Raw genomic sequence first — 25,409 nt, 5'->3', positions numbered from 1 at the left:
TTGTTTACCTGTCTACAGCACCTTTGACAACCTCTGCTGTTGAAATGTAGTCACTGTTGCAGTACAGATAAACATGGCAATAAGTCCACTTTCAGCACTTTATTTCTAATGCAGATTTCAAGCATCAGCAGTAGTCTGATTTTATTATATACAAAAGTGGATCTAATTGGACAGAGATAAAGCACAAGCACAATGGATCAAATGGCCTCCCTTGGGCTTTAATATTTTGTCACTTAGCTAGAAGTAGACTAGTTGAGAGTTTCATTGTGTGGGGACTGATGTGTGGAATGTGCAGGGGTGAAGAAGAAACTATGTTTAATGCAACTGGATACAATATAATGAAATCAATAGTTTGATGATAATCTGACTCCAATATAAACAGTGATCGGAACAGTGTGAGGGGGTAGTGTGGGATAAAAGGCCAAATCATTATATAACCTTTTATATCAATGACAGGTAAATTACAGGTAAAACACAACAGCAACGTTTAAGAGGTATCCTGACAAATACCTGAGTGGGCAGGGAATACAGGGATATGGACCACGTGGAGGCAAAGTAGTTTTAGTTTAGAAAGGTATCATGTGTCGGCGCAGGTTTGGTGTTCCTGTGCTGTATTGTTCTTTGATCTTGTTCTAGATTGTTCCAGTAGGATTTTAAAAACACCAACCTGAAGACACTGATGAACTGTGTGGTCATCAGGTGCGGTCGCAGATGTTTGACCTCAGCGACGTTTCCCAGCAGACCCAACATGTTCCTGTGTAATTCTTGTTTTCCTTGGAACTCCTAAAATTAAAGAATGATTTTAAAAAAATGTTAGGAGCAAACTGAAAAACAGTATGTAAAATACAGGGCCTCACAGTTAATCATGTCTGGGCTCCTACAGCTGTGCTAACATATCCTGCACCAATCATTGAAGTGGCCAGGACAAAACAGAGACAACGATTAATATTTTTCATGCCCCATTTATACATGTAAAATCAGGGTCACTTTCTCCAGAGAGAAACTTACATTCAAACATTCGAGGAACAGCTTCATTCCATTGCAGTTCAGGAACATCTCACAGTTATCAGGAGTCTCGTCGGTAATATTCCATAGTGCACTCCATGAAAACTCCATTACTTGGTCACACTGTCCAAAGAAAGAAAGAAGGCGACAGGGAAAATGTTAGAAATGTTTCTCAATCAAGCTCTATCACACTGATGCCCTGAATGTGTTAGATGGACTGACCTAAAGCAGGAATGAAAGCAAAATACTCAGTGGATACTGGAAATCTTCAAAAAGAATGTGGGATACTGGAAACAATATGCATGTTAGGTAGCATCTATGGAGAGAGAAATAAAGTTAATATTCCAGGCCGATGACTTTTCATTAGAGCCACAGTTGAAACATTAACTCTGTTTCTCTCTGTATGGACACTATCAGACCGACTCAAGCTCAGATCAGCTGACACCTTACAATCTGAGGAATGAACCTACAGCATTCAGGCTGCCTGGCTTCCAGCTGAGCTTAATGAAGCATTTAACTGTGTGCTCAGCACTGGGTAAGCTGCCCACATACAGACGCACAACCGCTGGGCTCTCAGCTGAAGTAAAGCCACTTGGATGCAAGATAGTGAAGGAGTAGCACCACACACAGAATGCCAAGTTAATTAGCAGCACCTTCAGGAGAGAAAGTGGGAGGTGGGAACATAGTGGGGAAAGGAAACACAACTTTCAGCCATCACTCAGGGGATAACACTCTCTGGCCTTACCAGTCAGATGGTCGTGGGTTCAAACCTTACTCCAGATACAAAGCACAAAATCCAGACTGACATTTCAATACAGTAATGGGGAGGACTGCATTGTAAGAGGTAATTTTTGCAGATGAAACAATAAAGCAAGATTGACATTAAAAATTCTATGGTCATTATTGCAAAGAGCAGAGGTGTTCCCTCTAGTGTTCTGTCCAATACCGATCCTGGAGGTAATATGTTGGCGTGACCTTCCTAATGTGCAAGGTGATGTCTGTATTTCCTACTTTTACAGCATTGGTTAGTTTTATGTTTCATAAATGCTCATTAACAGTGAAGTGCTTCAAAATAGCCTGAGGTTATAAAAGGCGCTACATAAAGGCAGGTTCTTTTCTTTAACTTACCACTTTGTCCGTCAATTTTTTCTGAATCAACTTCAACATTGTCTGAAAGAAGATACAGATTAAACAGGTCAGCAGTAAAGACCAGGTCATCTCTTGAAAGCAGGCCCATTTCATTTCATCAAGGGAGCACTTATAATACAATACAGCACAGGAACAAGCCCTTTGGTCCACCAAGCCTGCACTGATTTCTAATCCTTATTTCGACCCACTACTCATTGCCCATATATGATTTCTAACCCTCTGTTTGCCTCCTGTCCGTGTGTCACCAAGATATGCCGTAAATGTTACTAATGTGTCTGCTTCCACCACCTCCACTAGCAGTGTATTCCAGGCACCCATCACCCTCTGTGTGAAAGTTTCTCCCCACACTTGTGCTCTAAATCTTCCCCCTCTCACCTTGAACCTGTACCCTCTTGTAGTCAACCTTTCCACCCTGGGAAGAAGCCTCTGACTATCCACCCTAACTATCCCTCTCATAATTTTGTAGCTCTCTTACAGATCACCCCTCAGCCTCAGTCTTTCTAGTGAAAACAATCTGAGTTTATCCAAACTCTTCTCATAACTAAAACCCTCCAGATCAGGCAATATCCTGGTAAACCTTCTCTGCACCCTCTCTAAATCTGGTAATGTGGCAGACAGAACTGCACACAATATTCCAAATGTGGTCTAAATAAAGTTTTGTACAGATGTAATATAACTTGCCAACTTTTATATTCAATGCCTCGGCCGATGAAGGCAAGTATGCTATGTGCCTACTTGACTAGTGTATCCTCCTGTGTGGACCTGTACGCCCAGATCCTTCTATATGTCAATGCTCCTAAGGGTTCTGCAATTTATTTATTAATTCGCACCTGCATTTGATTTTCCAAAATGAACCATCTCGCATTTGTCCAAATTAACCTCCATCTGCCATTTCTCTGCCCAAATCCATGATCCATCTATATCCTACTGTATCCTTTGACAATCGTCATCACAATCTGCAAATCTGCCAACTTTGGTGTCATCCACAAACTTATTAATCAGACCGTTTACATTTCCCCCCAGATCATTTATATATATTATAAACAAAAGAGGTCCCAGCACTGATCCCTGCAGAACACCACTAATTACTGATCTCCATTCTGAAAAGCACTCTTTTACTGCTACTTGCTGTTTTCTATGACCAAACTGGATATTTATCCATTAAGCATACCCCGGGTCTACCTATTGTACCAGCATGCCATAAAGTACCTTTCAAATGTCTTACTAAAGTCTACATATACAACATCCACTACCCTTCCCTCATCAAACATTCTTGTTGCCTCCTCAAAAAACACAATCAAGTTGGTGAGACATGACCTTCCCTACAGAAAGCCATGCTGCTTAACACTAACAAGCCCATTTGCTTTCAAGTGTGGATAAATTCTGTCTCTCAGTATCTTCTTCAACAGCTTCCCCACCACTTCAGGTCTGCAAAGATTCTACAATAAAACCTACTATGCATGTACCCAACACTTACCACCACGCTCTTCCCAACTTTTCAACAAATCTGACTACTGGCAGCAGCCAGTAAAATTACTGCGCAAACAGTGTGAGGATGAAAGACAGAAAATGATGAAATGCTGCTTCTAAGCAGGTTGATCCTTAATGAGTGAGACATAGAGATGTATGGAAAATCTACTAATGTTCATGGCTATTTCAAACAACAAACATACAAAAAGAGAGGGGAGAAGAAACCAACATAGCCATCCACATTTGCCCTTGCATTAAGGTTAATGGGTACATTTAAAAAAAATTTGTTTATGGGATATGGGTGCCATTGGCTAAGCCACATTTATTGCCCATCCTAATTGCACAGACGATAATTAAGAGTCAACCGTATTCCTATGAGTCTGAAGTCACATGCAGGTAAGGGTATAAAATTTCCTTCCTTAAAGGACATTCATTAGATTTTTTTAAAAATGAGAATCAACAGTGGTTACACAGTCATCATTAGCTTTTAAATTCCAGTTTTTACATGAATACAGTACTGAATCCCACGGTAGGATTTGAACTGATGTCCCCAGAACATTAGCCTTCGGTTCTGGATTCCAGTCTGATGACACTATCAGTATGCCACCACATCCCCAGCCATTAGCAATATTAAGTAAGCTCCAACAAGGGACATCAGGGAAGACATGTAAGGGAGTACTTAACACTACACATCAGTTAAATTGTGATTGCATGTCCTCCTTCAGAAGAGGATACAAGTTGAGAATTGTAAAAGACAAAAGCACGTTTCATGTCAGAAGAGTGATCATCATGCAGGACAGACTCTGGACAGGAGGCTGAGTGAAAAACAACTTGACCTCATTTCTGGGACAGTTGAGTGATGTGTAATCTTTCAGAATGAATGGACTAGGATTGGCCAATTAACTTTCTTATCCAGGTCGAGATTCATCTCACACAGGGTCTTGAACACAAAATCCATATTCCATTGAGAGGGCTATGTGCTGTCAGAGGTCACACTCTTCGAAGGAGATGTTCAACAAGGCTCCATTTTCCCACTTGTAAAATATCCTATCCAGTTGCAGAACTGGAGCAGGCGTGTTATCCCTTATCTGGCAGCCAAGATTTAACCTCCAACTGGTCTTATTAATCTCTATATCTGAACTGCAATGCTATGTATGACATTGCTGTTGGTAAATTAGCTGCTGCAGTTCCTAATACAGTAACTACAGTTCATAGCTGTAATTTTTAAAATTCATTCATGGGATGTAAGCATTACTGGCAAGGCTGGCATTTATTGCCCATCGCTAATTGCCCAGAGGGCAGTTCAGAGTCAACCACATTGCTATGGGTCTGGAGTCATGTATAGATCAGGCAAGAACAGCAGATTTCCTTCCATAAAAGACATTAGTGAACTAATGGATGGATTTTTACAGCAATTGGCAGTGGTTACATGGTCATCATCAGGCCATCATTTTGCTCAACATTTGACTCAATTTAAGTTTCACCATCTGCCCTGGAGGGACTTGAACCCATGTCCACAGAACATTAGATTGGTATTTACCGATTGACGTAACCACCACACCACCAGAATCTCCCCTTGAGCTTTGGAAGGTCAAGAGGTGATTACATGTCCTCCTTCAGAAGATAATTGAGTGAATTAATGAAGAAACCACTTTGGAATGTGCTACTTGGATTTATGTTTCCACATTAACTTCATGACAGGTGTTTGAAGGAATGACAACAATATAATAGTAGAACGATCTGCCCAGTCCTCAGCAACACAACACTTACCGTGACGAAGCCCATTTTCCCCACTGCTTCCTTGTGATCATTGTCAACTTGGCAGACCAGCGCATTGCAAAGGTGCACAGCTATACGTTGAATAGACTCATCTTGTCGAGTCTGGTTCAGGATACTGAGAAGCAGCTCATTGACCCGCCGGTACTGGAACTCCAACTCCTCCGGAATACTGAAGTTGCAGAGTGTCAAGCAGCAATTCCGTTGTACCTATGTTGCCAGGAAGCAAACGAGAGCGAGATTTGTGGTAAGTGCATACTAAGCACACAAGGAAAATCAAATGATGCAAAATAATCAGCAAAAGTGAAAAGCTGGGAGTAAGGGGGATGAGTGAGCACGAGAGAGAGAAAGAGTGCATGGGGAAAGGAAGAGGGGAGGGTGAAAGAACAGGCTGGGGGGAGGGGAGGTGAGAGAGAGTGAGGTGGTGTTGGATGGGGCAAGAGTAAGGAAATGCATTGGGAATGGGGGTTGAAGAGTGAGCGAGGAGGAGGATCATGTTGGAAGGTGTGAAGCAAGAGATCATTGATGTATGGTAATCAGGAAACAGACAAGAATATTGATTTTGTTGGTTTTGTGTTGCGAGGACATGGCAATCGGATGTAGTGAGGATAATCCTGAATGCAGCTTGAAACAGCAGAAGCTGAAGAGTGTGGGAGTGGGGTGGATGCAGCAGGGAAGAGGTGCTGAGGCAGGGATCTCAATAGAAAAACAGCCACCAATCTGCCCTATAAGCCTTACATAAACCAAAACATGTAAATGTACTTATGGTGAATACAGTAGAGATATCTGGCTTTTAATAAACTAACTGTTGAAACAGACCACGGTTTTAAGGCAGACACTTATGGATTGAAAGGGTAAGTTCATACCGTCACCTCCTGATAGGACTCCATACCATTCAGCACCACCTGAATGACCTGGCGGCGAAGTTTGATGTTCTGTTCGTGCCGGTAATCCGAGCCAGTCAGATAGAAGAGAGCTGCACTTCCTGTCACCTGAACACTTTTATCAAATTTGTGGTACTTCAATGCAGAGATCACCAGCTGCAATGAAGAAACAGGAAAGTTTTTAAAGACTCTCCCTCTGCCTTTTTTATCAATATATGTTATGGTCAGAAAATCTGAAAGCACTACTTTTTGCAAATTACCATCCCTTTACCTCTTCCTCCCTCGACCATATTAATCCACCCATTATCATTCTTCTCTTTATGCTATTATGCTATGTCTGTGCAAAGATCCAGCCTTAGCATATTATCCTTAATGTCTCTTGGAGTCTGTCAGGGTTGTGAGTGTGTGTGTGTAAATAATTCTCTCTCTAGATTTCAAACACCGATAATACTTTACTTTCCTTCCTCCATCCTTCCTGTATCCACCTACATCTTCTATAGCATCTTTAACAGAGTAAAATTTGTTCAGTGCTTCACTGGCTGATTACTAAATAAAAATGGACACACTTTAGGGCAGGTAACACAAAAGGAAGGAGGAGAGGGCTATGGAGAAATTTAGGGAGGGAATTTCAGAATATTTTAATTCATACAAATATAATTTGCTTCATGACTTCTGAGATCAATTCATATATTTTCAGGCCAATAATCTTTGACATTTGGAAACCATTTCATTAATTAAGTCAAATTACGGGTGGTCTCAAGCTTCGCTGTGTTTCACCCATTCACTCCTTCCCCATTCATTACACTTTATCTTCTTTCTATTTTCAAGGGGAGGCAAAGGCGTAACAATAATGTCACTGGACTGGTAATTCTGAGCCCCAGGCTAATGTTTTAAGGACGTGTTCAAATCCTACCACAGCAGAGAGTGAAATTTGAATTAAATTAAAAGAAAGCCTAACTTTAAAATTCAAAAACAAAGCTAGTTTGCAGTGAGTGACCTTACAATGATATCACAAAAATCTATCTGGTTCACTAATGCCCTTTAGAAATGGATCCTGGTTGTCCTACATATGACTCCTGGCCTAAAGAGCCTACCTCTTCTTGGGCAATTAGGAAAGGCCAACAAATGCTGGACTCACAAGCAACATTCACATCCCACAAAAGAATAAAGAAAAAGCTTGATAAATCCAGGCAGTTATGGTATCAACAAAAAACTACTTTCTTTATAAGGCGATCATAAAGCTGGAAGATTTGTTCACTTCCTTCCAGAACCTTCATTATACTGAATTCCCATTAACCATCAGCTTCTTTTTTAATTTGATCTTTCTTGTATTTTCTTTCAGAATGGGGTGAGTTTTCACTTGTTTACTATTATTGCTTCATCTGACTAAGGTTTTCTTTGCAACCAGCTTGTGTTTTATTGGAAACCATGTAGATGTAATAGTAGCTCATTTAAGGAAGTATCTAAAACATAAATTATAAAATTATAATGTAAAGAAGTCAACGTTCTCATTATTTGCACAAACAGCTGGTTCCGAGGAGGCCCAAGTTGGACAGGGCAATGGCAGCATATACTGAAATCATTGCACAAAGGAAAGTTCGCAATGACCTTGGTGCTAAAAAAGGAAATGTCATAAAGTGGATCCAGTAACAGGGTTTAGTACTGCGCCTGGAGGAGCAGTGACTACTTTACATTGGCACTATTAAAGCAGCGTTTGGTACCATTCTAAAATTGTCAGATCCCAGTCAACTGGACTTAATGTTCAAAGCTTACCTGTAGAGCACGCAATGGTTGGTCACACTGTTCAATCCGTGCGATATCAAAGAGATGGTTTATTGCACGCGATGCAATCTCTGGCCGGTATTCAGTGTAAGCTTCTATGGCATTCAGGATTTGATCCTCATTTGCTTCACCAGTTATCTAGAAACAGAAACACAATCTGGAGTTCAATCTGCAGGTCAACCAGTTACAACCCAAACCCTGAATGCAAACTCTAAGATTCTTACTGTGGTCCTCTTCTAGTTTCAAGCAATTACAGCAGATCACAAATACATGGACATGTGTGCATCGGAACCACTAGCAGAGATGCACATGTGTGTAAGACATATTCACATATGGAAACAGGCACACATTCATGCACAAGCACAGACACATATGTGTATCCCAAAATGACTTTTTAAAAAAAAAGAGTAACCATGAGAACTAGCTTGCTTTGCTTACCTTGTGGGCAGGAATATGAGTTAGGTTACAAAGTGTGGTGTCAAACAGTCCCAAAAACTGAAAGGATCTCCTCAGTGCACGGAATGGTTCAATGCTGCTCTTCTGTGGCTCATTGCTGAAAACAAAAGTGTGAAGCAAATTAGTTTAGTAACTGGTCCAGAGTCCTATCACATTTCTCAGAAACATTTCCAGGCACTTGCCACACAATGATGTACTTTGTCCCATGATCAGTAGCCATGTCTTCAGCCTTCTAGGTCTTCAACTCTGAAATTCCTTCCTTAAAACTGCTCTTTAACCTCTCTCCTGCATTAAGACCCACCTCCAAACCTATCTTCAGTCATCTGTCCTAATATCCCTTTCATTGGGGTGATGTCAATTTGTCTTTGAATATCACATCTGTGAAATGCTTTGAGACAGTTTATAAGGTAAAGGTGCTATATAATGTAAATTATTGTCTTAAATTCCCAGAGAGATGGATGATTGGTTAATTGGTTTTATTGATTAGAAGATTAATATTGTCTGCAAAACGGACTGAAATTCCCTTGCTTTTCTTTCAAGACTACCATGGAATCTTAAATATCTACCTAAACCACTATACAAGGCTATTACAGCTTCAGTTGAACCTTGCATCCAAAGGGCAGCATTTCTATTAATAAAACAATGTCTCAGAACCAGACTAGAATGCAATCCTAGATTAAGTACTCACATTCTGGAATGGCCTTGAACCCAGGACCTTCTGATTCAGAGATGGGAGTGTTTGTATATTTTATTCAAAGAGAAGCTGGGAGTTTGTCCTGGGCCAAATGACTCCCTAAACAAACGACACTAAAAGCCAATCAACTGATCAATCACCTCAATGCTGTCTGAGGGACATGGCATTGCATACAATGGCCAATAGGCTGTGACTACATCATCGCAGTGATTGCATACAATTTCAAATGATTCAAAGACTGGGAAACATTCTGAATATCTGATCAAAACACAAAATGAATGAAAGCAACATTATTTTGTCAAAGATTTGAAAACGGCCTGGGAAAATATTATCAGTAACAGTACTTTGATATTTAAATATTTGGCTGTATGCTTCAGGCCTTACCTCGCAGGGCCCAGCGCCTCATCATGGCATGAGATTGCAGAGTTATCCAGCATCAGGTGTCCTGAGATGTCCAATGAGACAAGGTTTTTAAGGCTCTGTGCGAAGGCAGTGAGAACTTTCCGGGTCAGCTTGAATTTGTAAAAACTAGACGTTCTGTCACGAGAAATGTCCAAATGTCTATAGAACAGAAACAACATATGGTGTACAAGATTTTGAGCTGGATGCATTCAGGTTACAATTAAAACAACAGTAAATTTGTTCATTCACCACTACCCATTCTGGGACATGGTTTTTTCCACCTTGCTAGGACTTTCCCTGGTGTCCCACTAAAATGTATCCCCATCCACAAAAGATATCACAAAACAGTTTGAGCTATGAACACATTGGTTGCTCTGTTTCACTCTATCCATTGTAGAAGCACAATAAATGTGGGAAGTTCTGAAATTGTGCAACAGAATGCAAGTCTTTATTTCTCTCAAAAACATATACTTACTTAAACTGCGAGCATTTGATAGTCATGTTATAAATCCTATTACCATGAGGAACAAATTACCTCCATCTCTAATAATCCTTTACAAGGGAGTGTAGAAGCTCCTGGCGATGTCATTGTTACAGCGAACCTGGAACTTTCTGAGGGAATGTTTCTTTTTTATCCGCTCATGGGATGTGGGTGTCGCTGGCTAGCCTGACGAAGGAGCAGCGCTCTGAAAGCTTGAGCTTCCAAATAAACCTAGGAGAAAGTGAGGACTGCAGATGCTGGAGATCAGAGCTGAAAATGTGTTGCTGGAAAAGCGCAGCAGGTCAGGCAGCATCCAAGGAGCAGGAGAATCGACGTTTCTCTTCCTGAAGAAGGGCTCATGCCCAAAACGTCGATTCTCCTGCTCCTTGGATGCTGCCTGACCTGCTGCACCTTTCAAGCAACACATTTTCAGTTCCTGTTGGACTATAACCTGGGGTTGTGTGATTTTAACTTTGGACACCCCAGTCCAACACCAGCACCTCCAAATCACAGGCCTGCATTCTCATCCTTGGTCTCAAATCCCTCCACGGCCTTATCCCTTCCTATCTCTGTAATCTGTGCTTCTCTGAGCTCTCTGTCTTCCTCCAGTTGTGGCTCTTTGAGCATCCCCTGCTGTTAAACAATCTATCATTAGTATCCTGGCCATCAGCTGCCTAGCTCTTAAGCTCAGAAATTCCCTCCATAAACATTTCTTGCATTTAAGATGCTCCTTATAACTGACCTCCTTGACTAAGCTCTTGGTCAATAAAAATAAAAACAGAAAATGCTGGAGAAACACAGCAAGTCTGGCAGCTTCTGTGGAGAGAGAAACAGAATTAATATTTTGAGTCTAGTACAACTCTTCTTTAGAACGTTTGGTATCTTGTCTCAGTGGCAAATGTTGTCTGATAATGCTCCTGAGAAGCATGGATGGATGCTTAACTATGTTAAAAGATGCTATACAAGCTATTCCACTGTCATACGGTGCTGAGAGTGGGAATGAGCTTGGGGAAGGAGGAATTAAGATTCAGAACCTCAATTTGCCACTTGACCCTGACCCAGAAGCATATTCCTCTTACCTGAGGTTAGTGAGTTGCAAGAGGACCCAGATGTGCTCCTCAGAGAGGTCCATGTTGTACAGAACCAGCGATGCCAGCCGCTTCTGCCACTGAAGCAGAAACTGGATGTCATTGAGTTGAATGCCAGAGAGGTCAAGCGAGGTGAGGGAGGTCAGCGGCCGCAGGAGTCGGTCCACGTCCACTCCATCTGTCAGGTGACCCAGGTTGAGGAAGCAGAGCCTGTGGAAACCAGCGAAGGTGAAGTCTCTGACCAGGACCTGCCGTGTGGGGTTCACCAGGCTTTCGTTATCTCCCTCGCAGCCACCAGGGTTCTCCTCCTCGTAAAAAATGTTCTTGCAGCCAAACAGGCTGAGGGAAACCAATGTGCTACGAAAGTTATTTAGAGTCTGCAGGCTCTTGGCTGACAGCTTCTCACAGTTAACCAGGCGGAGTTCAACCAGGTCCTGACGAATAAAAGCAGAACTGGTCATCACCTTAGAAACAGTATTAAAGGTTTGCTGATTATGTTACTAAAGATAGAGAGGTGATGGAAATGGTTTGATAAAGGACTGGGGTGCCTACTGTTTCTCAGTAAATGTAAACCACATTAGGGCAGAGGGAAAGGTGGCAAAGGCAAAGCCTGAGTGAAACGGAACCACAAAAACTCTCATGATAATAGCTAGGGTATCACTAAGCTGCATGGCTTGCTATGAGGGAATTAAACACACCTCCAGCACCACGTAATTCTGAAAGCCTTTTTCCCCTAGTAGGGAATCGATCACTGATACTGAGCACAAGATCATAACAGCTGTGGAGTGCATGGTTGAAGTACCAGAGACGGACACAGTATACATTTGGTGGTTTAAGATCATTTCTACAATGTCTGCCTCTGACAATCAGTTTGTGGTTATATTTGCGCTCAGTGATCCCTGAGGCCTTCCACAACCAGGGGCTGGAGTGGAAATCAATCCTAGAAATAACATTTTAATTTAACTTAATAACTTTCCTTTAAAATTTTGTTTTGCAACAATGCTCCTTTAAGGTGGTTGTTTATTAGTTCATTTGTTTAGGCATTTGTCTTCAAAAGGAATAAGAGGAAAGTCAGACTACTCCAGGTGTTATTCTACAGGACTAGATTGCGAGTCATAAACCAATGAATGGTCACTGTATTGTAGGACTTTGATCTCTCACTTGCAGCTTGTAACTAAGATAAAGAAAATGCTCATTGTCATATTCTAGGACAAAAGGTAGCATTTGGTCACTGCTGAAAAATAGAGTAATTTAACATAGTTGCCACACCTTTGCAATTGAAAACATTCAAAGACAAGTATTTTTGGAAGTACCTAACAAGATAAATGATATAGAAGTGAAGCTGAGGAAATTAAACAAATGTTGCTGGATTAAATGATATGTCAAGGGTATTGTGATTCTCAGTTAGATCAGTCTTTCTGAAAGTAAACTTCTATACATGAGATTACCTCCACCTGCAAGTACACCTTGAAGCCACATCCAGCCTGTTTTGGTGCTGCAGAGTCAAAGTCCTGGAACTTGCTTCCTAACATTATTGTGGGTATGCCTACACCACATGGACTGTAGCAGTTTAAGACAGCTCACCATTCTCTTTTAACAGGAAATTAGGTTTTGGTAATAAATGCTGGCTCAGCCAGAGATACTCACGTTCCGTGAAGGAATAAAAAAGACAAAAATACTTACTTGAGGAAATTATTGGATGTCTTAGAGGATTATGATTATGATTGTGTTATGATTAGTTCATAAGAATTATGAAAATCATATTTTTCCTTTAATTACTTTATATGTTAACTTTATTTTGTCATGACATCGTTTCTTAAATAGAATGAGCAAAAGGAATCTGTTAATAGTTTGTTAATTACATTGTTAAAAGATACCCAGGTGATGGGCATTGTTTTATTAAGGACAGAGTGTCTCATAAGGCTCTTGTGGCATGGTGGTAGCGACCCTACCTCTACAACAGAAGACCTGGGTTCCAATCTTACCTATTCCAGAGGTCTATAATAACATCCCTGAACAGGCTGATTAGAAATATCCAGGAGACCACATTGTATTAAAGGCTGTTGTATGCAGTGGTACTGTCCCTGCCTCTGAGCCTGAAGACCTGAAAGTCCCACCTACCTAGAGATGATAACATCTCTGAACAGATTGATTAAGAATAATCAGGCTTTGAATTTGAAGGAAAAGGCTATTGTGGGGAAGGTTGGGGAAGAGTAGGAAAGTTGGGGAGAAGGAGGGGGTTTGGGGAGGAGTGAAGTTGTGAGAGAGGGAGGAACAATTGGAAGATGAGAGGGGAATTGAGGTAGGGTGTAGGGGTTAGAGGAGGGTGACTGTCAAACATTGCATTTCAGATCTAAACAAAGACGTGAAGGTAGATTCAATTATGGCTTTTAAGAAACACAGAAATGTAGAAAACAGGTGCAGGAGTAGGCCATTCAGCCCTTCAAGCCTGCCTCACCATTCATGGCTGATCATGCAATCTCAGTATCCCATTCACATTTTCTCTGAATACCCCTTGATCCCTTTAGCTGCAAAGGCATGTCCAGCTCCCTCTTGAATATATATTCATCTAAGATAAATATCAATTGCACTATTATGACAAAGGACAGGATAATGCAGAGTAACTCTTGCAGAGGCTCCCAGATATGACATGTTGAATGACTACCTTTTATGCTGTAATTATCTGTGATTCTATGAGTGGAGAAAGCGTGGATATTGTTGCCACATGGAGTGTGTGAAGCAGACAGTATTGATGCGGACATAAGGGGTTAAATATTATAGAAAGATATTGCAGACAGAGTGTTTTGCTAGTACATGATCATTCACATCCAAAACCTACTCCATTCTCAGCTTCCTATTTACAATGTTGAAACTTTATTGCTGGAACAGCACAGCAGGTCAGGCAGCATCCAGGGAACAGGAGATTCGACGTTTCGGGCACAGGCCCTTCTTCAGGAAACGTCGAATCTCCTGTTCCCTGGATGCTGCCTGACCTGCTGTGCTGTTCCAGCAATAAAGTTTCAACTTTGATCTCCAGCATCTGCAGACCTCACTTTCTCCTTCCTATTTACAATTACTTACAACGGCCTGTCTCAAGCAGAGCCATCAAAACAGGAATGTGACAGGTTTGATATTTGCTCAGTGCTGGTCTCAAACAAAGATACATGAGGAATATAATAGTTGGCCCCAGTGACTCTTAGGGAGAGGAGAGTTGGAAACAGTCCTGACTGCACTGGGAAATGAGATTAGTAGAGTTGTGAGTTCTCACTCCCATTGCTGAATAGCTTGTCAGCATTCACCGTCCAGCTACTGAGGCTGCAGAACAGCTCAGTGAGCAGGATTACAGGGACCTGGTTAAATCGTACCCTCAACAAGGGATCAGTATCTTCAGGAGGGGGGAAGCTGACTGATGAAAGAAAACATGCCCAGTTTATCCTGCTCTGATGCCAACTCATGGTCTCTCAGTTCACACTTACTAGTTCAAGCATCAGACTTCAACAGAACGTACTGGGAAATAGAAATCCAGGGAGTAAGCTTCACAATGAAACAATGGAAGGCTGTTTAAAAAATGTAAAAGGCGCTCATACCTGCTTAGAAAAGGCCACCAAGTCCTGATCCTGCACAATGTCCTCCTGAATGCCCCTCAGGTGTATGTGAGTTAGTCGAGTACTCCGATGGTCTGAGAACAAGCTGAAGAAGCTTTCGTGTGGCTGGAAGTTATTGTCTGTGTTTACCAGGTCCATGTACCTAGAGTATGCACACAAGGATCTACTTAAACTGACATTGATTGAGAGTGTGTGGCCAAGGTGGATGGGGGGTAACAGAAAAACATGAAAACAAAGACTTTCAGATTTCCACCACCTTTTGGGTAAGTAACTGCTTTCTGATTATACTTCCTGAATGCATAAGTTCTTTGTTTCTGGACTCCCTGCACTAAAGGAAATAGTACTTTCTACTTCCCTATCAAATTATTACATAATTTCAAAAAAGCCTGATCAGATCACTCCCCGTTCTTTCAAAACTTGAAGGAATACAAACCAACTACAGCCCTCCGTTTCTATCATTATCCTGTGTACCCTCAGTCAATTGAACCGTTGAACCATTTGCAATAACTGAAGCTATTTTAACATAGACACAAAGAAACTCGGAGCTGGAGTAGGCCACTCGGCCCTTTTGAGTCTGCTCTATCATTCAATATGATCATGACTGATCGTCCAACTCAGTCCCCAGTTCCCGCTTTTGCACCACCTCTTTGATCTCTGTAGCCCTAAAAACTGTATCAATCCCCTTCTTAGAAAAACTCAATGTTTTAGTCTCAACAATTTTCTGTGGCAGAGAATTCCACAGGTTCACTACTCTCTGGGTGAAGAAATGTCTCCTTATCTCTGTCTGAAATGGCCTCTGTGTCCTTAAAATGTGACCCTTTATTCTGTAGGAGGACATTATTCAGCCCCTCAATTCTGTTCTGTTAACATTCAGGTAGATTGTGGCTCCCTTGAGCTGTCTTGGTTCCTTTACTCTTTATGTCCTTTCCTAAACAAATTCTACAAATCTTCAGTTTTATAACTAACAATTGACCCCTCACATCAACAGCTTTTTGGAAAGAAAGGCTTGCAATTATACAGCACTTTTAACAACTTCAAGACATCCCAAGATATTTGACAGCCTGTGAAGTGGTTTTGAAGTGCCAAGACTGTTTCAAGGTGGAAACGGCCAATTTACACATTGCAAGCTTCCTGTGCATGAAGAAATGCTTTTTCACGTCATCATCTGAAGGACCTTTCTATCATTGTCGAAGTTTGTGGTGCTGGAAAAGCACAGCTGGTCAGGCAGCATCCGAGGAGCAGTAGAGTTGACCTTTCGAGCATAAGCTCTTCATCCTGACGACAGGCTTATGCTCAAAACATCGACTCGCCTTTTCCTTGGATGCTGCCTGACCAGCTGTGCTTTTCCAGCATCACAATGTTTGACTCTGATCTCCAACATATGCAGTCCTCATTTTCTCCTTTCTGTCATTGTGCCTTCCACTCCTTCTCCTGCACATCCCCTGTCCGATATACACGTATGTACGTACTTACACACACACACAGCTTGGGACTCACATGTTGACGAGGCGGTCACAGATCTCACTGGGCAGGAAGACGTCAGGGTGGAGTCTCAGCGTCTCATTGTCTTGCATGTAGCACAGGGTTCCCTCCAGGTTATGCAGACAGTACTTAGTGCATAGAGTCATCAATGATTCGGGACTGTATGACGCCATGTCTGGCAGTCCCCTTTGCTTCCTTCACAGCTGGCTGTGAGACGCCACCTGGAGCTACATGGATATTGGGAGAGAGCTGCGAAAATGAGGTGAAACTAGGAGTCAGCCGAAAGTTTCAGTACAGTGGATACAGGTGCAATTTGCCTAACTTTTCCTCATAAGACAACCCCTTCAATCCAGGAATCAGCCAACTGATTGTTGTTCTCTGCGCAACATCCAAGGCTATGGGAACCTTTTTTTGTTAAAATCAGGAAACCAAAACTGTACGTATTACTCCAGGTGTTATCAGGATAATGCCTTATAATTCTCTATTTTTATACTCCAACCTCTTGCTAAAAGCAATAAAGAATCCTGTGTATAAAAAAAAATTGTCCTAATCTCTCCACTGATCTTTTAGGAATTATTTTAAACCTATGTAACATACAGTCCACCCGCAGTCAGTGGAAAGTTTCTCCTTAACTGATCCAGCATAATTTTGTACTGCTACTACATCAGCCCTTGAACACCTATGCTGTAAAGTGAACAATCTCAGTATATCTAGCAGTATTTATCAAAATATGGCTCCAATATGTAGCAAGTGTTGTTGAGAGACACTTAGTATTGGACAGTACTGGGCAGCACAGTGTGTCCTGGAACCTGGAGTTTTTGCTTGCTCAGTTTGTCCGTTACAGCTCAAATAGTGGTTTGAAGTTGTTCTAAATGTAAATAACAAAACACAATTAAACCAAAACCATCTAAATGAATAACTGGTAAATGAATACCCAGAACAAACATATTAAATGTTGCAAATAATTACTCAATATTCTCCATATTGTTTCAATGAATGAATTCAATTGACCAAGCATGGATTCAGATTGAGAGAGGCAGGGCAGCGGCAGTTCAGAAAACCGAAAGAACTATAGATGTGGAAATCAGAAACAAAAACAGAAATTGCTCATAAAACTCAGCAGCTCTGGCATCTGTGGAGAGAAAGCAGAGTTAAACTTTTTGATCCAGTGATCCATCTTAAGAACTGATGCTAGCTAGGAAAAAGTTGGTATTTATGCAGAAGATGGGATTTTTTGGGGGGGGTGGGGGGAGGGTAGGAGTAAACGATAAGTGGTGATAGAGCCCAAAGACACAGTAAACCAGTTGGACAGATAAATGACTGGGTAAAGGTCTGCCTGGGTTCAAAAAAAGTGCAGAAAAGTTTTGTTTTATTATTTTATTGGATGCAATACATTGTTGATAAGGCCAATATTTGTTGTCCATCCCTAATTGCCTTTGATTGCTAGATCATTTCAGAGGGCTTTAAAAGTCACATTTCTGTGACTCTGGATTCACAGGTAGGTAGGTAGTTAGGTAGGTAAGAACATTTGCTTTCCTACCTATAGGACATTAGTGAACTAGGTAGATTTTATGACAACTGACAAAGGCTTCATGGTCACTGTCACTGAAACTAGTTGCTTACTAAATTTAAATTCCATCAGACGCTGTGGTTGGATTTGAAATTATGGGCTTTGGGTTACTTGTCCAGTGACATTAAGTTTTTTTTAAAATTCAGTCACAAGGTGTGAATGTCACTGGCTAAGCAAATACTGTATTTATTGTCCAAACCTAATAACATTCAAGAGGGTGGTGGTGAATTGCATTCTTGAAACTCTGCAATCCACATGGTATGCCCACAGTCATGGTGCTTTTCAGGCAGGAGTTCCAGGATCTTAACCCGGCAGCATAGAAGAAACAACAATATATTTCCATATCAGGATAGTGTGAGACTTGGAAAGGAGCTTGCAGATGGTGGTATTCATGTGCATCTGCCGCCTTTCTGAAAGGTGGATTTGAGCTATAGGGAGAGGTTGAATAGGTTGGGGCAGTTTTCCCTGGAGTGTCGGAGACTGAAGAGTGACTTTATAGAGGTTTAGAAAATCATGAGTGGCATGGATAGGGTAAATAGACAAGGTCTTTTCCCTGGGGTGGGGGAGTCCAGAACTAGAGAGCATACGTTTAGGGTGAGAGGGGAAAGATATAAAAGAGACTTTTTCACGCAGAGGGTGGTATGTGTATGGAATGAGCTGCCAGAGGAAATGGTGGAGGCTGGTACAATTGCAACATTTAAAAGGCATCTGGACGGGTATATGAATAGGAAGAGTTTGGAGGGATATGGCCGGGTGCTGGCAAGTGGGACTAGATTAGGTTGAGATATCTAGTTGGCATGGACGAGCTGGACCAAAGGGTCTGTTTCCGTGCTATACATCTCTATGATTCTATGACCTTCTGTGGTGTATATTGTAGACAGTATATATTGCTGCCAGTATGTGTTAGTGACAGAGGGAGCTGCTGTTGAATGTGATGGATGTGGTGGCAAACAAATGGCCTACTTTTTCCTGTACGGTATCACAGTTATTATATTTCACATGTGGAACGAACTTCCTGATGAAGTGGTGGATGCAGATACAATTACAATGTTTAAATGACATTTGGATGGTACATGAATAGGAAAGGTTTGCAGAGATACAGGCAGGAGCAGGCAGGTGGGAATATGTTCAACATGGACTAGTTGGACTGAAGGGAGTCAAGATTAGAGTGGTGCTGGAAAAGCACAGCAGGTCAGGCAGCATCCGAGGAGCAGGGAAATCAACATTTCAGGCAAAAGCCCTTCATCAGGAACCGGTTGGACTAAAGGGTCTATTTCAGTGCTGTATGACTCTATGACTCTAAGAGCAGTTGTACAGACAAAGAAGTGAATAATAAACTGGTTAGAACCGAGAATAGCTATTAATTAGATTAGATTAGATTACATTACAGTGTGGAAACAGGCCCTTCGGCCCAACAAGTCCACACCGACCCGCCGAAGCGAAACCCACCCATACCCCTACATTTACCCCTTACCTAACACTACGGGCAATTTAGCATGGCCAATTCACCTGACCCTGCACATCTTTTGGACTGTGGGAGGAAACCGGAGCACCCGGAGGAAACCCACGCAGACACGGGGAGAACGTGCAAACTCCACACAGTCAGTCGCCTGAGGCGGGAATTGAACCTGGGTCTCAGGCGCTGTGAGGCAGCAGTGCTAACCACTATGCCACCGTGCCGCCCACTAATGGGGACTATTAGTGGCTAACAATGGGTGGTGTGTAATAGCAGACAATTTGATAACAAGACCTGGTTCGTGGGCTGGCATGATGGCTCAGTGGTGAGCACTGCTGCCCCACAGTGCCAGGGACCTGGGTTCGATTCCATCCTTGGGTGACTGTCTGTGTGGAGTTTCCTCTGGGTGACCCAGTTTACTCCCACACTCCAAGAAGTGTGTAGGTTAAACTGCTCTTAGTGTCCAGGGATGTGGAGGCAAGGTGGTTTAGCCATGGGAAATGCAACATTACCGGATTGGGTAGGGGATTGGGTTGCTCTTCAAAGAGTCGGTTTGGGCTCAAATGGCCTGCTTCCAGACTGTAGGGATTCTATGAATCACAACTATCTTCCTTTGTGAGATATGCCTCTGACCAGAGGACAGATTTCATACCGTTGGCTCCTTGATGCCACACTTGGTCATTTCTGCAGGAGCTCCTCAGGATAGTGCCCTAGATTTGCCCATCTTCAGCTGCTTCTTCAATGACCTTCCCTCCATCATAAGAATATCGGGTCAGCATGGACGAGTTGGACCGAAGGGCCTGATTCTGTGCTGTACATCCCTATGACCCTAAGTGGGGACGTTCGCTGACGATTGCACAACGTTGAGTACCATTCATGGCTCCTCAGCTACTGAAGCAGTCCATGTTCGCAACAAGATCCGGACAATATCCAGGGTTGGGCTGACGAGTGGCAAGCAATAATCGCACCACACAAATGCCAGACAATGACCATCACCAATAAGAGACAACCTAACCAGGACATTCAATGGTGTTACCATCATTGAATCCCCCACTATCAACATCCTGGGGTCACCAGTGATCAGAAATTCAAACGGATTCGCTATATAAACATAGTGGCTACAAGAGCAGGTCAGAGGCTGGGAAACTGCAGCAAGTAAGTCACCTCCTGGCCCTCACCCAAAAACCTGTCCACCATCTACAAAGCACAAGTCAGGAGTGTGATGGATTATTGGCCACTTGCCTGGATTGTGCAGTTTCAACAACAGTCAAGAAGCTTGACACCATCTGATGGAGGAGGGGTGATGGTGTCAGCCCGCTTGATTGGCACCACATCCACAAGCATCCACTCCTTCTACCACCGACACTCAGTGTATACTATCTGCAAGGTGCTCCACAGAGATTCTCAAACCAAGGATCCTCAAACAGACCTTCCAAACCCATAACTGCTTCCTTCTAGAAGGACAAGGGCAACAGAGCCCTGGGAACACCACCCTCTTCAAGTTCCCCTCCTAGACACGTATCAACCTGACTTGGACATATATCGCTGTTCCTTCACTGTCACTGGGTCAAAATCTTGTAATTTAATTCCTATGGCTTTGTGGGTAAATACACAGCACAAAGACTGCAGTGGTTCAAAGAAGGCAGCTCACCACCACCTTCTCAAAGGCAACTAGGGATGAGCAATACATGCTGGCCAGCCAGGAACATCCACAAAAATACATTTTTAAAAATGCAGCCTTGATGTAAATAAAGGGCAGTCACTCTCACCTCATGTCTGGAACTCAGCTCTTTTGTCCATGTTTGGATCAAGACTGTAATGAGGTCAGGAGCTGAGTGGCCCTGGCAGAATCCAAATATTAGGTAAACACACAAGGCAGAGAAGACTCAAAGGTAAGAGTTGAAAAATGTGTTGCTGGAAAAGCGCAGCATCCAAGGAGCAGGAGAATCGACGTTTTGGGGATAAGCCCTTCTTCAGGTAAGAATGTTAGGATAAAACAGGGTAGAAGAGGCCCATGCAGAACATGTCCAGGTCAGTTGGACAGAGCCCATGCTGTATGCTCTGTTAATTCTTAAGATCTGAGGTGTGCTGCCTAAAAGTGCAGTGGAAGCAAATCCATTATGAACAAGGAGCTTGTAAATCTATACAAAAAGGAAACTTTACAGAGTTATGTGGAAAGGGAGGGATGAAGGTAGAATAATTGGAAACCTGAATAATTTCAAAAAGCCAGCACGGGTATGAGGAGATGAATACCGTGTTTCTGTGCTGTTTAATTCTATGTTAAACCAAAATCAAAGGCTAGCCTTGCCTTCTTGCTGGTTCAATTCTCCAGCCAGCACTGTAACCACAGCTGCTCTAACAACAGGAGGGGACACAACATAGAGAGAGACAGTCATCTGGCAGGTGGGAAGAGGAAATGGGGGTAAGGGAGGAGGACAGGGATAAGGGAAGGGGGGGAGATGGGGGTAAAGGAGTAGGGGAGATAGGGTAAGGTAGGGGTAATGGGGGAAAATGGGGGTAAGGGGTGGGGTGATGGAGATGGGTGTGTGGGGGGAGGGGAAAATAATAGGGGTAAGAGGGGATGGGGCAGTTAGGGGTGGTGGGGGGGATGGGGATAAGGGAGGAGGGGGGATGGGGATAAGGGAGGAGGGGGTGTGTGGGGGTGAGTGGGGATGGGGGAGGGGTGATGGGGGAGGGGTGATGGGGGAGGGGTGTGTGGGGATGGGGAGGGGGGATGGGGGAGGGGTGATGGAGGAGGGGTGTGTGGGGATGGGGGAGGGGGGATGGGGGAGGGGTGTGTGGGGATGGGGGAGGGGGGATGGGGGAGGGGTGATGGGGGAGGGGTGTGTGGGGATGGGGGAGGGGTGATGGGGGAGGGGTGATGGAGGAGGGGTGAGTGGGGATGGGGGAGGGGTGATGGAGGAGGGGTGAGTGGGGATGGGGGAGGGGGGATGGGGGAGGGGTGTGTGGGGATGGGGGAGGGGTGATGGGGGAGGGGTGATGGAGGAGGGGTGATGGAGGAGGGGTGAGTGGGGATGGGGGAGGGGTGATGGGGGAGGGGTGTGTGGGGATGGGGGAGGGGTGATGGGGGAGGGGTGATGGGGGAGGGGTGATGGAGGAGGGGTGAGTGGGGATGGGGGAGGGGTGATGGAGGAGGGGTGAGTGGGGATGGGGGAGGGGGGATGGGGGAGGGGTGATGGGGGAGGGGTGTGTGGGGATGGGGGAGGGGTGATGGGGGAGGGGTGATGGAGGAGGGGTGAGTGGGGATGGGGGAGGGGTGATGGAGGAGGGGTGAGTGGGGATGGGGGAGGGGTGATGGAGGAGGGGTGAGTGGGGATGGGGGAGGGGTGATGGAGGAGGGGTGAGTGGGGATGGGGGAGGGGTGATGGGGGAGGGGTGTGTGGGGATGGGGGAGGGGTGATGGGGGAGGGGTGATGGAGGAGGGGTGAGTGGGGATGGGGGAGGGGTGATGGAGGAGGGGTGTGTGGGGATGGGGGAGGGGTGATGGGGGAGGGGTGTGTGGGGATGGGGGAGGGGTGATGGGGGAGGGGTGAGTGGGGATGGGGGAGGGGTGATGGGGGAGGGGTGTGTGGGGATGGGGTGTGTGGGGGGGATGTGGTAATTAGGGATGTAATGGGTGAAGGGGGGGGAATGGGATCAGGTGCTGATGGTCCCCACAGGCCAATGTGCCTTTGACACACACGGTGTTCCCCCTCTCCCTCCACCCGGGGAGGTGCCAACAGCCCCCACCTGATCCTCCGGATCCCGCCGCCGACCCGATTCTTTCAAAATTAAAATTTTCCCGAAAATGGAACTCGCTCGCGGCTGTCAACAAACCACAACTCCACATCCGGGTCAGTGCAGCCGGACTGTCAATCAACAACTACTTCCGGGGGTGAACTCGGTCCGACCACTAGACAACATCCGGGAGAAACACAAACCTATAGGAAATATAAATTAATAGCCGCAACACAGTCCCTCTGATTAATGGTTTATCCGCGTAATTAGTAAATATTGTGATTTATTCAAACTTTTATTGTGCTTATCTGTGACTAATATTGACAGCGCTGATCAAGATTTAAATTCACAAAAGTCACTCCCATTCAGTCAGATGAATTGCTCTAATAAAAAGACATACATAATATAATGAAAATCAGGACATAAGTACTAATTTATTTTTAAAAGGTGACTTCGGTACACTGAGGTTGGCCAATAATTTGAAACGGAGCTTCCGGTCGGATTCAAATCCCGTCGCATCTGTTTCCGGTGGCGCGCGGTTCGCCGGGAAATAGGAAGTCAACATGTCGACTCTTTACAAGAACAGGTGAGGGCTTCCCCCTCAAAAAACCCACCACCCAAACGACCCCACCCCCACCCTCACCCCCGTCCACTACACGGACAGTTCCCTAGAGAGAGACAGGCACAGGCAGAGGATGGGAGATGAGTGGGCACTGAGGGAGACGGGCAGAGGGTGGGAGATGAGTGGGCACTGAGGGAGACGGGCGGAGGATGGGAGATGAGTGGGCACTGAGGGAGACGGGCAGAGGATGGGAGATGAGTGGGCACTGAGGGAGACGGACAGAGGATGGGAGATGAGTGGGCACTGAGGGAGACGGGCAGAGGATGGGAGATGAGTGGGCACTGAGGGAGATGGGCAGAGGATGGGAGATGAGTGGCACTGAGGGAGACGGGCAGAGGATGGGAGATGAGTGGGCACTGAGGGAGACGGGCAGAGGATGGGAGATGAGTGGGCACTGAGGGAGACGGGCAGAGGGTGGGAGATGAGTGGGCACTGAGGGAGACGGGCAGAGGGTGGGAGATGAGTGGGCACTGAGGGAGACGGGCAGAGGATGGGAGATGAGTGGGCACTGAGGGAGACGGGCAGAGGATGGGAGATGAGTGGCACTGAGGGAGACGGGCAGAGGATGGGAGATGAGTGGGCACTGAGGGAGACGGGCAGAGGATGGGAGATGAGTGGGCACTGAGGGAGATGGACAGAGGATGGGAGATGATTGGGCACTGAGGGAGACGGGCAGAGGATGGGAGATGAGTGGGCACTGAGGGAGACGGGCAGAGGATGGGAGATGAGTGGGCACTGAGGGGGACGGGCAGAGGATGGGAGATGAGTGGCACTGAGGGAGACGGGCAAAGGATGGGAGATGAGTGGGCACTGAGGGAGACGGGCAGAGGATGGGAGATGAGTGGGCACTGAGGGAGACGGGCAGAGGGTGGGAGATGAGTGGGCATTGAGGGAGACGGGCAGAGGATGGGAGATGAGTGGCACTGAGGGAGACGGGCAGAGGATGGGAGATGAGTGGGCACTGAGGGAGACGGGCAGAGGATGGGAGATGAGTGGCACTGAGGGAGACGGGCAGAGGATGGGAGATGAGTGGGCACTGAGGGAGACGGGCAAAGGATGGGAGATGAGTGGGCACTGAGGGAGACGGGCAGAGGATGGGAGATGAGTGGGCACTGAGGGAGACGGGCAGAGGATGGGAGATGAGTGGGCACTGAGGGAGACGGGCAGAGGATGGGAGATGAGTGGGCACTGAGGGAGACGGGCAGAGGATGGGAGATGAGTGGGCACTGAGGGAGACGGGCAGAGGATGGGAGATGAGTGGGCACTGAGGGAGACGGGCAGAGGATGGGAGATGAGTGGGCACTGAGGGAGACGGGCAGAGGATGGGAGATGAGTTGGTACTGAGGGAGACGGGCAGAGGATGGGAGATGAGTGGGCACTGAGGGAGACGGGCAGAGGATGGGAGATGAGTGGGCACTGAGGGAGACGGGCAGAGGATGGGAGATGAGTGGGCACTGAGGGAGATGGGCAGAGGATGGGAGATGAGTTGGTACTGAGGGAGACGGGCAGAGGATGGGAGATGAGTGGGCACTGAGGGAGACGGGCAGAGAGTGGGAGATGATTGGGCACTGAGGGAGACGGACAGAGGGTGGGAGATGAGTGGGCACTGAGGGAGACGGGCAGAGGATGGGAGATGATTGGGCACTGAGGGAGACGGGCAGAGGATGGGAGATGAGTGGGCACTGAGGGAGACGGGCAGAGGATGGGAGATGAGTTGGTACTGAGGGAGACGGGCAGAGGATGGGAGAT

At 45.0% G+C, this 25,409-nt stretch overlaps 2 protein-coding genes across 5 annotated transcripts in view; one reads left to right on the top strand and one right to left on the bottom strand.

Annotated features, from left to right (window-relative positions):
• zer1 (zyg-11 related, cell cycle regulator) overlaps positions 1-23,162 on the bottom strand; it is a 28,733-nt gene extending 5,571 nt beyond the window's left edge. For 2 of the 3 annotated variants that reach the window (XR_015760675.1, XM_087998193.1), the window contains exons 1-12: positions 23,051-23,162; positions 16,290-16,523; positions 14,775-14,934; positions 11,179-11,621; positions 9,601-9,777; positions 8,505-8,619; positions 8,058-8,204; positions 6,267-6,440; positions 5,395-5,610; positions 2,134-2,175; positions 1,009-1,128; positions 668-783 (exon numbers count right to left, since the gene is read on the bottom strand). Coding sequence is in view for 2 of the 3 variants with exons in the window: in XM_087998193.1 (XP_087854319.1) it covers positions 668-783; positions 1,009-1,128; positions 2,134-2,175; positions 5,395-5,610; positions 6,267-6,440; positions 8,058-8,204; positions 8,505-8,619; positions 9,601-9,777; positions 11,179-11,621; positions 14,775-14,934; positions 16,290-16,447 (1,868 nt within the window). In the remaining variant the exon portion in view is untranslated. Of the gene's footprint in view, positions 1-667; positions 784-1,008; positions 1,129-2,133; positions 2,176-5,394; positions 5,611-6,266; positions 6,441-8,057; positions 8,205-8,504; positions 8,620-9,600; positions 9,778-11,178; positions 11,622-14,774; positions 14,935-16,289; positions 16,524-21,069; positions 21,330-23,050 lie in introns of those variants that run through there. The other variant, XM_043720598.2, reaches the window with a different exon arrangement.
• A 420-nt stretch (positions 23,163-23,582) lies between these two features.
• tbc1d13 (TBC1 domain family, member 13) overlaps positions 23,583-25,409 on the top strand; it is a 46,987-nt gene continuing 45,160 nt past the window's right edge. For both annotated transcript variants that reach the window (XM_087998190.1, XM_087998192.1), the window contains exon 1: positions 23,583-23,624. In XM_087998190.1, the coding sequence (XP_087854316.1) occupies positions 23,602-23,624 (23 nt within the window). In that variant the 5' untranslated portion in view covers positions 23,583-23,601. The remainder of the gene's footprint in view (positions 23,625-25,409) is intronic.

Source organism: Chiloscyllium plagiosum, unplaced genomic scaffold (genome assembly GCF_037043375.1).
Source record: "Chiloscyllium plagiosum isolate Xiang-an unplaced genomic scaffold, Cpla_swu_hap1 HiC_scaffold_21, whole genome shotgun sequence".
Classification (NCBI taxonomy): Eukaryota; Metazoa; Chordata; class Chondrichthyes; order Orectolobiformes; family Hemiscylliidae; genus Chiloscyllium; species Chiloscyllium plagiosum.
The sequence above is the reverse complement of the archived record's forward strand: the minus strand, read 5'-3'. Positions and strand labels throughout refer to the sequence as shown.